At 49.0% G+C, this 12,929-nt stretch overlaps 8 protein-coding genes across 8 annotated transcripts; 5 read left to right on the forward strand and 3 right to left on the reverse strand.

Annotated features, from left to right (window-relative positions):
* Window positions 1-186: 186 nt before the first annotated feature.
* On the forward strand, window positions 187-823 carry N7468_001934 (uncharacterized protein; the record flags this gene model as incomplete). The annotated part of the gene is made up of 2 exons (XM_058471231.1): window positions 187-289; window positions 384-823. 2 exons carry the CDS (start codon window positions 187-189, stop codon window positions 821-823), a joined length of 543 nt encoding a protein of 180 aa, XP_058334372.1.
* Window positions 824-1,127: 304 nt separating this feature from the next.
* Window positions 1,128-1,857, reverse strand: cyp3 (putative peptidyl-prolyl cis-trans isomerase; the record flags this gene model as incomplete). The annotated part of the gene is made up of 4 exons (XM_058471232.1): window positions 1,128-1,322; window positions 1,373-1,510; window positions 1,571-1,719; window positions 1,794-1,857. 4 exons carry the CDS (start codon window positions 1,855-1,857, stop codon window positions 1,128-1,130), a joined length of 546 nt encoding a protein of 181 aa, XP_058334373.1.
* An 896-nt stretch (window positions 1,858-2,753) lies between these two features.
* Window positions 2,754-4,082, forward strand: N7468_001936 (E3 ubiquitin-protein ligase RNF103; the record flags this gene model as incomplete). The annotated part of the gene is made up of 2 exons (XM_058471233.1): window positions 2,754-2,875; window positions 2,957-4,082. The coding sequence occupies 2 exons, from the start codon at window positions 2,754-2,756 to the stop codon at window positions 4,080-4,082; spliced, it is 1,248 nt and encodes a 415-aa protein (XP_058334374.1).
* A 725-nt stretch (window positions 4,083-4,807) lies between these two features.
* On the reverse strand, window positions 4,808-6,261 carry N7468_001937 (DUF3844 domain-containing protein; the record flags this gene model as incomplete). Its single annotated transcript, XM_058471234.1, has 4 exons — window positions 4,808-5,422; window positions 5,511-5,654; window positions 5,716-5,873; window positions 5,940-6,261. The coding sequence occupies 4 exons, from the start codon at window positions 6,259-6,261 to the stop codon at window positions 4,808-4,810; spliced, it is 1,239 nt and encodes a 412-aa protein (XP_058334375.1).
* A 286-nt stretch (window positions 6,262-6,547) lies between these two features.
* N7468_001938 (uncharacterized protein) lies at window positions 6,548-7,918 on the forward strand (the record flags this gene model as incomplete). Its single annotated transcript, XM_058471235.1, has 4 exons — window positions 6,548-6,672; window positions 6,741-7,011; window positions 7,113-7,196; window positions 7,313-7,918. The coding sequence occupies 4 exons, from the start codon at window positions 6,548-6,550 to the stop codon at window positions 7,916-7,918; spliced, it is 1,086 nt and encodes a 361-aa protein (XP_058334376.1).
* A 408-nt stretch (window positions 7,919-8,326) lies between these two features.
* On the forward strand, window positions 8,327-9,175 carry N7468_001939 (DsbA family protein; the record flags this gene model as incomplete). Its single annotated transcript, XM_058471236.1, has 5 exons — window positions 8,327-8,405; window positions 8,468-8,487; window positions 8,539-8,931; window positions 8,989-9,036; window positions 9,098-9,175. The coding sequence occupies 5 exons, from the start codon at window positions 8,327-8,329 to the stop codon at window positions 9,173-9,175; spliced, it is 618 nt and encodes a 205-aa protein (XP_058334377.1).
* Window positions 9,176-9,440: 265 nt separating this feature from the next.
* N7468_001940 (cyclin-dependent protein kinase regulatory subunit CKS1) lies at window positions 9,441-9,949 on the reverse strand (the record flags this gene model as incomplete). The annotated part of the gene is made up of 4 exons (XM_058471237.1): window positions 9,441-9,477; window positions 9,531-9,589; window positions 9,641-9,785; window positions 9,846-9,949. The coding sequence occupies 4 exons, from the start codon at window positions 9,947-9,949 to the stop codon at window positions 9,441-9,443; spliced, it is 345 nt and encodes a 114-aa protein (XP_058334378.1).
* A 681-nt stretch (window positions 9,950-10,630) lies between these two features.
* On the forward strand, window positions 10,631-12,656 carry N7468_001941 (bromodomain-containing protein; the record flags this gene model as incomplete). Its single annotated transcript, XM_058471238.1, has 7 exons — window positions 10,631-10,708; window positions 10,923-11,107; window positions 11,173-11,434; window positions 11,488-11,544; window positions 11,611-11,947; window positions 12,150-12,549; window positions 12,605-12,656. The coding sequence occupies 7 exons, from the start codon at window positions 10,631-10,633 to the stop codon at window positions 12,654-12,656; spliced, it is 1,371 nt and encodes a 456-aa protein (XP_058334379.1).
* Between the last annotated feature and the right edge of the window lie 273 nt (window positions 12,657-12,929).

Raw genomic sequence — 12,929 nt, forward strand, 5'->3', positions numbered from 1 at the left:
AAGTATCCCCAGCCGCATTGCGCAGGGCAAAGCAACCAGGAGACTTGCCCCGCACAACTCTTCTTCTTCCTTCCCCTTACCCTCAGAATGAGAACGAGCCTCTCGTTCTGCGACTGATATTGAAAGCTCCTCTCGCCTCTCGTCCTGGTCCCGGGGATCAGGCTCAAAAGGGGAGGTGTTGTGCGGATGGCGCGGAGTGATGGGAACTCTCAAGGCATAAAGCGCCCTGCGGACGGTGACCCGGATGGTGCCCAGCCTCTGACGAAGAGATTTGGTTGTCTGCAGATTGGTAGGCCTTTTCCGTGTCAGATACAATGGCGGAAGCCGTGGTGGTGAAGGATGAAATGGCGGGAACGCGAAAGTTGACACATTCTTTTGCTCAGGTCATGATGCCGGTGCTCGGGCCAGACACGATACGATCCCCCCAACCGCCCAACCTGATGATGTGATGCTGTTGGATGATACAAAACATACCACCTACATCTACAATTTGGATCAAGAACTCTCGGAGCCAGAATCCAGCACGGAGGGCCTGGTCCTTCTGCCCCTGGCTGCGCGGATGATCTCCGTTCCCGAATCCGTGTTGTCAACCCCCACGCAGAGCCAGGAATTAGTGATTTATACAGAGCCCGCTTCCCTGACAGTTCCTCAGGAGAAGGATAGTGTGCGCAAGGCCATCATCGAATCGCGGGCTCGGGCTCGGGCTCGGGCCCGGGCCTTACAATCCAAATCCGCCGGTCATACCGATGACACCTTACGTAGCGATAAACTTCCAAGCAGTGAAACGCAGGAGGACCCTATGGACATCGACACCGACACCTGATTTTAGGCTTTGTTCTGATATAGAAAAATGGTAAAAGGGCTGATTTGGCAAAATTCTGTTCCTGGGGCCATGGCATGTAGAAAACGATGGGTATGCTTATTTCAGATATCGAATATTCAAGCTAGTACATGCATTGTGCTGAGCTTCTTGTGCCTTTTGCTTTTAATTCTCATCTTCCCCTCCCGTCTCTGGCTCTTATTCTTCCAGCCTTCCTTTATCGGTTGCTCGCGTTTTCTTCGTAGCCCGAGCCATGTATCGAAAGTCACTGGTTTCAGATTGCCGGGGATACTCCATGTATCGCTCTTTACATCTCCCCACACTGAATAATCGTCACGTCTTGAATTGGCTTTTCGTGGGCATTAGTCCGAGTCTTCTCGATCATGCGAACAATGTCCATGCCGTCGGTAACTTGGCCAAATACAACATGCTTGTTGTTCAAGAAGGGGGCTGGAGCAGTAGTAATAAAAAACTGGCAACCATTCGAATTTGGGCCCGAGTTCTGTCACATCTTAGCACTAGCTTTTCATGTTACATGGCGAAAATACTCACAGCCATGCTCAGGAGGCCAGGACGATCATGTGACAAAGCAAAGTTTTCGTCCGCGAATTTGGATGAGCCGTAGATATTACAAGAACCAGTTCCATCCCCATTCACAAAATCCCCACCTTGGATCATAAAATCCTTGACCTATACGATGTGGGAGGTTAGCCAACATGAGCGATCATCAGGTCGGGACGTGGCTTCAACATACGACCCGGTGGAACTTGCTTCCTTGTAGCCTTGAGGCTTTCCTTTCGGTGTTTTGCTTTCCCCAGTGCAGAACTGTCTGAAGTTTTCTGCCGTTCGAGGCGTTACGTTGGCATAAAGTTCCATTTTCACTCGGCCTAGAGCTTCACCTGGAGCGATTCACATCAAGCGTGAGATACGAGAACAGGACGGATTGGACTGAAGGGATCAGATCGAGACATACCACCAAGGGTAATATCAAAAAATACCACTGGATTAGCGGATTCCGACGCGGCAGGCTCAGTCATCATTGTCTGCAGGAGACAGAGTTGCTAGTAAAGAGAAAGATATGCCTACTGGTCCTAGGGGGGGTAAAATGTAAGGGGTCAACCAAATAAGGAGGAAATTGGTGGTTGGCCACAATTTGTATGTATTCCTGTTTGCCTCAGGTTTTCGTTGGGCGAACCAAGTTGGTGCTGGCTCAAATTTCGATTCGATTGCGGCAAAGATGTGGGTACAGCGATAACACCACGGAGATCCTTAATGATAGGAAGGATGGGATGAATGTGACTTCCATTCCATACCATTAGCTATAGCAGTGATATAGAAGCAGCGTAAACAATAGCTCTATAGGGTGAGGATTTCTGACCCGAGCAAAATGATCTGTATGGTGCTTGCTATACTGTGTATACCAAAGTCACCCTCTCATGATCTTTTCTCCGCCGTGGGCCCGTTCCCGTGATCCCCCAGCCTCAGGTGTCAGCCTCCCTGCGATCTCCTTCCCCTCTCCAAGCCTTCTCCTTGGCTCTTCAGGTCTTTGTTTTCTTTTTCTTTTCCTTCCCACCTGGAACCGGCCAGGTTTTATTGGGGGTTCCTTTTGATATGGGAACATCCCTTCACGTGCCTCTGCCCACCCGAAGTCTCTCGCTTGTGAGCAACTTCGGTATTTTCATGATCGGCCTGTCCTTGACCCTTGCCAGGTGGTCAACGACCTACTTTATGCATTACAGTGAACCCACCTATGCGGCGGCCCGTCGCTCTTACTTTTGTCAGTAGAGCTGTGGTGATCGGATCTATCCATCGCCAATCCTCCTCCCGCGTTGGGTCGCCGAGCGATAGGAGTCAACTGGATTTCCATTCTCAAGTCGACCTGCCTAGGCTCGTCACATTCTAGAACATGGTTCCTTCTCCCACATCGACTGCGATGAGCGGAGCAGCAACAACAACAAAGAGCAACGGCAACGGTGGCGGCGGTTCTTCGTCAACAAGCTCTCCGCTTCTTTTCTTCGTTGCGCTTGGATTCGGGGTTGTATTTACGAACCTTTGGTATGGCTTCTTCCTACTCTTCTTATACGGTCGATTTGAAGCTGTAGAATGAGTATATCAACTGTGCTAACAGCGTTATAGGATTATTGTGGGTGTAAAGTACTGCTTTCGCTACAACCAAAGGAACCGTCAATTACGGAATGAAGAAACCGGAGAACCTATCGATCTTGTCACCATGCCTCGTCCTCATCGAAGAAGGCGAGAGAAGAAATTGATGACAATGGATGAAGTGAATGAGCGGTTCCCGTTGGCCAAATACAAAGTCTGGAGATCATCTCGTGCCAACCAAGGTCTTCCAACCGAAGGTGGAATCACTGCTCCGAACAGTGAACCTCAAAGCTTGAAAGGGCACGATGAAGAGACTGCTCCGAACTCTGTTCTAGCTGCTGTAACAACTCCCACTGAAACTGGACATGAACTTTCGGAACCTACGGCGACCAAGGGGCCCACTCATGCATCTTTGGACGATCATGGGAAAAAAATACAGGAATTGTGCGAAGAAAAAGCTCCAAAAGAACCTCAAGATTCTGGTGGCACTGTTGCGGAAGAGAAATGGCAACATTCACTAGTCAGCGAAACGGTCGATCTAGAGGAGGACGAGAATGACAAAATTCGTGATGCCGTCCCTCCTGAATTACTCCCTAACCCAGGGGACTCCTGTGCCATTTGCTTGGATACGATTGAAGAAGATGATGATGTCCGCGGATTAACATGTGGACATGCTTTTCATGCCTCGTGTGTGGACCCTTGGTTGACCAGTCGAAGGGCATGCTGCCCTCTTTGCAAGGCTGATTATTATGTACCAAAACCACGGACACAGGTGACAGAAAGTACGTCTGCAGGCGACCGTGGTGCACGCCGTGCAGGTTTAACCCGGCCCGATATTCTTTCAAGACCACCAAGGGCAGCTCGTTCCGGCGAGAACACGGCAGCTCGTTTTCGGTTTCAAATGTTGATACCGCATTTGTTTCAGACACGTCAAGAGCCGTCACAGGTAGACCATACCCAAGTACATGACATACAAGACTCGCAAAATAATCACTCATCCCGTCGATCACACTGGCGCCGGATCTTACCTTCCCATATTCCCGGCCTATCCTCTCGAACGCCCAACAGTTATGCTCAAGATGCGCCAGGAAGCGTATTACCCCAAACGACCACAGCAGAGCAGCACCGTACGCCAAGTCAGCTCGAAGCCGGCCTTTGAGCTTTCGTAATCTCAACCTATTGTCTTTGGTTGCCATATGTACACATTACGCTAACATCTGGCATGTTAGGGCGGTGCTTTCACTGTTTATGACTTGATTATTTGTAATTATTGATTCATTGCGGGTGAAATACAGGCGTACGTATTTTATGGACATTTATTCGGGCACTTATGATCTGAAATTTTATGATTTTTCCCTGCCTCCAACTTGTCTTCAGCCTTTGTGCTAGTTACTAGGTTAGGTGACTAAGGCCTCAAAGTATAAAGTTAAACGCTTCGGGCTCCTCTGAAGCCAGATGTGTGATCTACAAATGGCGAGAGTAATGCTGGATGTCTTGACGGTGAAAACCCCCATCTACTCTTCTGCTAATTGTATAAACGTTGCCTATTCCGACGTTCCCTTTGCGGTGCGGTGCGCCTTTTAAATCCTATACTGGGTAATGTAAAGCTCCTACTAGAGCAAAAGGTATGAAAGAAATGACCCTGAAACTCGTTAAGTGGTAGTGGTAAATGGTCTCGCAACCTGCTTATTTTACAAATGCACAAGAACGGCGCCTATGCATATAACACTCAAATAGAAGTCCACGCAGGCATGGGGCAGCAAGTAAAAGAAAAAGCGCAAGCAAACATGATATGAAATGCCATCGAATCTTCCAAAAAAGAAAAAAAAGAAAAAGAAAAGAAAAAAAGAAATTTAGGGTGTCTGGGTGAATGCCCCTAATCGATTATGCAGATGGCTTTGAACCAGCAACACCAGCACTGATGATCCCGGGCAAGTCTTGCTGGCCCATGCTAAAGAGCAAGCCAATCGCACTGCTGATAAGAGCTACGACAAAAACACTAGCACCGGCAATCAGAAAGAAAGGCGAACTTATGTCCTTCTTTTCGCATGCTGGCCCGCCCCATTGGATCTTCTGAGTTGTACCGTCACTGTTCCGCACCTCGGTCTGCTGGCATCGACATATGTAGCAATTTCCAGAGGTTGTTTCATCCACAGATGCGTATTTTAGACCGCAATAGCCATGTCCGGAGCAGTTATTTGTGGCTTCAGCACAAGAAGAGTTCGAGACATGGCACACCGGCGCAAGGTTTGAGTGGAGAGGCAAGCCTTGGGCAGACCTTTGAGCTCGGGCCGCTGCAAATTGGTAAGATGGGGAGGAACGCTCCGATGATTTCTCGTCACGAGCGGACACCCTGTTGAAACCCCGCAGGTCGTTTTGGCTAGCGGTCAGGATAATTGCTGTAGCATCGTGATGATTGGCTGTCGAAGATTCAACTAAGCTCTCAAGAGCAGTCTTGAAAGGCTGGCCAGTAAGTGCACCATTGTCATTAGTATCAGGCTATTATGCCAAGAAGAATATAAGAACCAGAGGTCAGCTTCCATAATCCTATGAGTAGACAAAGCCAAAGGAAAAGGGCAATATTTACCGCAAACGAAATTATTGAGACAGTTTTCATATTGTCATGCTCCACCCAAACTTCCGCCGACTGGACGCTTGCAAGAATATTGGAATTGAGCAAGTTGTTCTCGCCAACAAGAAGCGGGTCCTTGGACAGGCACACCCGCAAGGACTAGTCCCAAGTTGTCAGTAAAAAAAAGAAAAATTGAAAATATGGCTGAAGCAATCCATACTTGAATACCATCTGTGTCTTGCTTGAAATTGGCTCGTTCGTAAGTACAAGTTTCCCCCTGCACGGCGTCTTTCAGGGATCCGACTAAATTATCGACCAAATCGTATGATGTGTTGGGAACGAAGAGATTTCCGGGTTGCATCTTGCGTATGCTTGAGCCTGTGGTGAAACAATGAAGAATATTAGGCACATGCTTCAGCCAGACCAAGCTCAGAAAATACGTACCGACATCGTTATCAAGTCCTTCGAAAACCAGCAGGCTCTTCCTAGAAGCTTCGACACCACCGGAGCCACCAAAAAGAGTACTTTGAGTATCGGAGAACTGATTTAGATGGTCCGCTATATCTGCCTCAATGCCGCCCAAGACAGATGCCAGAGAGGGCTTTAACCGGAGATCCAAGACGGCTCGGGCGAAATCCTCGGACACAGTTGCAGGGACCCCATTCACATGTGGCTGTGAAGGAAACTTGAGGATAGAGGCCTCTAAAGCATGTGTTCCTAAAGCCCCTGTGACCGTCAGGGCGAGTAGCTGAGAGATCCAATACATGGCGGCAAATTGGCAGTCTCAGTAAACCGTGGAGAATCCGCACTGATTCAGATATCCGAGGATCTAAACCAGAGGGCGCCGCTCTCTCTGCTTACTTCGAGGGTTCAAGACGTGCACCGGTCAGAAATATCTGGAGTTGGAGGGGTGGATATAGCATGGTCTCGGCCAGCATGTATCCGCTTGGACGTGGCCCAGACGATAAGACATCACGTGCCTAGTGCCGTATCTTGCCCGGCTTCGCCAGATCAATTCCTGGAATAGATTCCATATTTCGTATATTGTCTCAATGCTTCGGCTCAGGCAGCAACTGCGAGTCCAAATACGACCTTCTCGATTCCACTCCGGCCCTCGAAGGCCTCTTACCCCGAGTCCAACGGTGAGGCATGTGAGGTTCAAACGGCCTTGGTTAAGGTAAGTCGAAGGAGAGGGTCTGTTTTTTTGAGATAGTATGCTGAGGTTGCCTTCTTTCCCAAACCTAGGTCTTTTATGTTCAGAACGCTCTTCGCGGCTGCCGCATTCTACCTATGGAGCTCTTATCTATTACGATTCGAGGATGATGCTGATGATACCGATACATTATTACCTGGCCAAGTATCAGAGGCCAGTAGTCCACGCGAAGCCACGTCAACTCGCCAGAACTCAAGAGAAGATGAACATAATGAGGAAGGCCCTGTGTTTATCCCGCTCACTTGGTCGTGGCTAGAGGAAGGGGAACTGTATAGATCATCCGACCCAGAATGGCAAGAGTTTGTTCAAATATCTAAAGATCGACGGAAGCTCCAGAAACTTAGAGGTAAGCTCTGGAACCGTACGATTTGAAGCCAGCTAATTGAACTCCTCGAATAGACGAGCTCGCAGCACTTGTCTTACAGGCTGCCTCAGAACAACTTTCTCAGGTCCTCGGAGGCCCCATTTCTTTGACAGGATTTTGGCTTGTCCATCAGTTTCCGCACCGCGCACCTCCAGAATACTTACGATCGGGGTATGTCGTTTGATAAACAGAAACGAGCTCGACACGAACTCCTTTACTGATATCGTGGACAGGATCGAGATCTCGGATGACGGCGTGGCATGGGTAACGCGACCAATTGAGCCCGATGTCGGAGATAGACTTGAGACCTTGATGAAGCCAGTGCATGTGGTACTTGCTATGAAAGACGCATCTCTGATTTTGGTGAGAAGGCAGATTGCCCGTCTTCGGGGCGATTCGCCTCACCCTTTAGAGGTTCTGTTTGGAGGGCAGGTTTCTCCAAAAAATGGAGGACTCACACCTCTCAGTTCTAACGAAAGCCCCAAGTTACAACCTTCCATGAAGGAAGAGCCTTCTGAAGTTCAGCATAGTAAGGACATCTCTTTACATTCATCTTTCATCATCTCTCTCCTGCAACGGCTTCCTCTACCTGATCTAGGGCCAGGGTCGGATTTACACTTGGCCTCGGTCGCATTTCAAGCCCGGCTCAAGGACTACCGTGCCCAGCGGGCTCGGACTCCTCGACGAGGAACATTTTTCATTGCGGGGCCTGTCGGCCTAAAAGGTCCCAATGGATTTTGTCGCTTTGAAGTTCGAGGTGAATATGACCCCGCTAAGCCAGGATGGCGCACTATCGAGATGAAATTGCGGGATGTGAATTTCAGGAAGCAAAGACCCCTTCGCTAAAAGGCTCGGGGATACCAGAATGGCGTTGGCTCTGCCTCTGAGCATTGTGAATGTTGGATGTATTCGGACATAGTATTTCATAATTCGAAGCCATTTCGTATAGAAAAGAAGATACGATTAGAGAATCAACCTTGCGTAGTTTCACTTTTTAAGATAATCTATTTTCGCAAATCGAAGATAAGTAGTCCAGTTGTCACAATCTTGTGATTGTGCCTTTCGCCCTGCCTTAGGTGCCTTTGCCACTGAAAGGTGGGGTAAGTGACGCGATGTTGACCCTACCGCGCGTCCTTTTCAGTAGCAGAACGTTTTTCGTCTCCCCTTCCTCACATTGTGATCAATCTACTTCTCACGCAGGGTTTTCAAGCTTCTCAATCAAGCTAAACATCGTGTCCTGAAATTGGCATAGCCATGTCTGCCCCTCCAAAGTTTGCAGGACTAAAGCTCTCCACCCAGCCTCCGCAGGGTAGCCAGCATACGCTTGAGTTGTGTATGTTCTTACTGGTGGAAACTGCAAGGAAATGAGGTAAATATGCTAACTGTGTCCGATAGATCTCGACTATGTCTGTCCCGTGAGTTATACCCCACATGGATGCTGAGTTTCATGCTGAGAAAAGCCACAGTTTTCCGCTAAATTGTTCAATACGTTCTATACTCTGGATACCTTACTCGCAGAGTATGGCCCTAAGCTCCAGGTCATCTTTCGGCCACACATCCAGCCCTGGCACCCGTCGTCTACACTGACGCATGAAGCTGCACTAGCAGTTCTGCGGCTGGCGCCAGAGAAGTTCTGGGAGTTCAGTTCCGCTCTTTTCAAACACCAAACTGAATATTTTGATGTCAGTGTGGTGAATGAGACTCGCAACAAGACGTACGAGCGATTGGCCAGGCTTGCCAGGTCCGTAGGCGTGGACGAACAGAAGACGCTGGCATTGCTGAAAATTCCCGAATCATCCGAAAAGGATAACCTGAACAGCGGGAATCAGGTCACTGATGACCTGAAGTGGGTAATCAAAGTAAGCTCAGTGACCGGCACCATATTTCCGTTCAAACTCCTTTCTAATTCAAGTTAGACCGACCGAGTCATCGGTGTCCACGCTTCACCAACCGTCTTTTTCAATGTGAGAGAAAAGCATCTAATGTCTGCACCTGCCACCGTCCATACACTGACGCACGAGATAGGGCGTGGAGGAGCGCAGTATCAGTAGTAGCTTCACTGTTGAACAGTGGAAAGAGTGGCTGGCCCACAACGTGACTTGAAAACTTTCAAGGGTGGCTAGCTCGAAAGGACCCGATAAAACAGTGTTTCAGTTGCATACCAGATACTTCGGTGGACAAGAAGGGATTTTTTGAATCGTATCTCATTCCATAAGTTGCAAACCCTAGTGAGCATACTGTAATGATGCATGTTCAAATGATAGAAGAATAAAAAAGGAGGAGAAAGAACAGAATATCAATCATATGCATGCCTCACACCGAGGTAATAGAGGGCTTCCACCTGATGCGCCATCAAAATTATTTGAATCTATTGCGTCATGGGTGGTTGATAATTTAAAGGGCGCCTGCGAGATTTCATTAGCCTGAGAAACATTGCCGAGAGCCGGGGTCCACTGACTTGAAAAGAAGAATGTGAGGCTCTGGTTCATGCACCTCATAGTGCTCCCAACCCAAGCTCTAGCAATTGATGGTCAGCTAGCCCTGATGAGAGTTCCTTGACGGACAAACCTGTGTAATGCCAAGCGCTCGCCATTCTTCCTCCCACAGCAATTTCAATGTTCCCTTTGAGCTATCAAAGTAGTCGGAAGGGATTTTCTTCAGCATGTTCTTCGGCAGTTGCACATGACGATATTCAAATGTGTCGTCCGAGTATCTGCATTCTGTTTAGTATTTGAACCCGCTGCGAGTAATTTGTGACACTAGGGCTTCAAACCTTGCGGAGTAATGGATAGAATCGACGAACTCGTCCAGGCGCTCACGTTCTGACTCGAGCAATAGCCGTGGTTTCTTATTCCTTCTAGTCGGGTCGATATCCATTGGAAGCAGATAATGGTCGCGATCGAAGGAGGGGAGGCGGGGCAAAAGACAAGAATTTGGGGATCTCGTTCTGGCACGTGGGTCAATTGAAAGCTCAAGGTATGTGAAAGGCTCCAGAATTTTCCGCGCTGGGAGATCGGACCGAGAGGAGAGACATACGAGAAGCTGCCGGCTGCTGGGAGAGGGCGCGAGGAATGGTCAACGACAGAAAGTCTGTCTCCGTGTAGAAGTGGATGTTTCCGAATTGGTTTGTTTTCGGGACGCGGAAACGATAACTAAGTGATGGAGGGGGCTGCTGCCTGAGGTGTCTGTGAATTGTCAACCAGTGCGAGATGCGGGACCCATATATGGTGCAGCCCCGGGAATGGTACTTTCTGGAAAGACCACAGTCGAGTTCTTCGGCTCTGGCTGTCCCGATCCCAGCAGCGGTCTCATACAAATCCTTTCGTTTACCGTCAAGGTCAATCTTCCATACGAACGTCGAGGCCTGTAATGCCGAACAAGCCACAAATACCACTTACCTAAGACGGCACGAGGGACCCACTCGGATGATCGCAGCGCGTCCGCGCACGTCGAGCTATGCAGTCTAGGACGAACTTCTTAACAATCTCTACTTCTCAATTATCTTTGTTTTCACCCTCCAGGAAGAGCATCTTCTTCCAGTCAAACGACGCATCCTACATGGCCACAAAAAGACGAGTCGCGGCGGCAGCTACTCCCGAGACGAAGCTTCGCAGCCAAAAGCGCCGCAAGGTATCTGTAAGTGAACGCGCTATCTGCTATATGTCCCTGGCTTTTCCCGCCTTGAAACCACTTGAGAGGGAGCACTTGGACCTCGGGCCAAACGCGCGCATTATACTGGCGCCTTCAAGTGCCACAAAATGCTCAAATGGCATACAACACGCATATAGTGTTGTGATGAGCCACGTCTGTTGTCGCAACCTGATAACTGACGCTCGGACATGTGTACTAGGAAGAGAATATTGTGGATCCTGCAGAATCGATCGGTGCATCTTCAGAGCCTGTGGACGAGGATGAGCTAGACCAGAGCACAGCAGAGCAGGACAAGGGAGATGAATCGGAGGGCTTTCAAGGCGACAGTCTTCAAGCAGCGCAAGACAAGATTCTGTCGGAGTTGACTCGACTCAAAGACTCTGAGTAAGGTTGCCCTTGCGATTCATACCTTTCTTTCGACTTGAAGTTGACCGACGTCTCTTCCTCAGTGGTGAGGATGTATCTTATCCTTTCACAGGGAAGCCTGACCGGAACGCCTATCGCGACTACTATGAAATCATTCAACACCCAGTCTCACTACGGAGCATCCAGAAGAAAGTCCGTGGCACCGACACCCGAAAGAAAGGCACAAAAATGACGGCTTTCCCGACATGGCACGCATTTGAAGAGGAGGTCAGTTATATCTGGCGCAATGCGCGGGAATATAACGAGGATGGAAGTGAAATATCTAAACTCGCGGGCGTTCTAGAGGTAACAATTGCCTTTTGCATCGATGTTCTAATCCCTCACTAAAATGGGCCTAGGGGTATTTCAAGCAGCGTGTGATCGAGGCCAAAAAGCTTGTTCCAGATCACATCCAGGTATCTCCGGCCTCGAATCATTGCATAGCCAAGACGTTTGTACAATTTTAACTGAAGATGGTCAAGCAGAATCATGAAGTTCCAGAGGCTACCCCACCGTCCGGGGTTGCAGTCGACAACGAATCTTTGAAAAAACAACAGGAGCTAGTTCGAAAAGGATCAGCTAGCCAAGAAGCTGATGCTCACCACACGCCACCGCGAACTCGTTCTCTCCGAAGGCATCAGGGTAGTCCTCGATCTAGCGTGGCAACAACACCGTCTGCCTCGGAGTTATCGCATGGACTGGGAGGCGGGGTCAAAGGAGAGACCCCGGTGATAGCCTCGCAATCTGCGGACATACGTTATTCTCACGGTCCCCACGCGGGCTCTGTCGATTCTACATCCGGACATGTATCATATGAAGGTAAGCGGCAGCGATTCCCCAAGTCAAGTACAGCGTGCGAAACATTTGATCCCGGATATTGATTTTTACACCACGAATGTAGCGCCAGCGCACTTTTCGTCAGTCATATCGCCAATGGATTCTCTATGGAGGAAATCCGGACAAAGTAAGGAATGGTGCTGCTCGCGCATTGCCCCTCATGCTAACGACACCTGCACGATAGCTTCCAGTGCTGCTCTTATCCGCAATGTCCAAATTTTAACACATCCGTCACTCGCACTTGCCGAAGACTTTTGCTTAGACATACCTCCCTCTTCCACACTTATTCAACAAACAATTACAATTCCACTGCCCCCCTCACATCATTTCATTACCGTTCGACCCACGGTAGTTGATGGCACGACACAACGACAGATCAAACTTGTTGCTGCAGTGGGCATGCAACGACTTCATCCTGTCGAAGATACATCGGCGCTGGCGTACGATATCCAACTCCACCCCGGGACAACCAAGCTCGATTTGGAGGTTATCGCCGGGCCAGCTCGAGGTACCCCCAAGTCTGGCCCGCCAGGATCAGAGGTAGAGTATGAGCGAGTAACGATTTTCTTCAGTCTACTACGGTGGTAAGATGAGCGGGCTCGTAACTTTCGTTGTTTTTTAATCCATTCCTTTCGCCAGTGGCCTATTCCGGAAAGTGGACGACAAGCAGGAGTCTGAAGGACGGTTTTAATTCAATCCTAGCGAGCTTTTTTCTCCTTCAAAGCTGTGGATCCCCCGCACATCTATATCCGTAGACCCGAGATTGCAACAAACCTCGATACCCTAAGCCACTTGCACTCGACCGTTTTCGTAGTCAGCATCAACTATGTAACTAACTAGATGGTTGGCACACGTGATCTACCGCTCCCGAAAAATTTTCTGCCTTTCAGTGTGGCATATTTGCGTTTATAAAAAAAAAAAATTTCGCCCCGTCCAAAACCCCTCTTTCCCACTCATTCCCACT

This window comes from Penicillium chermesinum (genome assembly GCF_028974085.1).
Source record: "Penicillium chermesinum strain IBT 19713 chromosome Unknown utg000002l:1.0-5270490.0:1.0-5274688.0, whole genome shotgun sequence".
NCBI lineage: Eukaryota > Fungi > Ascomycota > Eurotiomycetes > Eurotiales > Aspergillaceae > Penicillium > Penicillium chermesinum.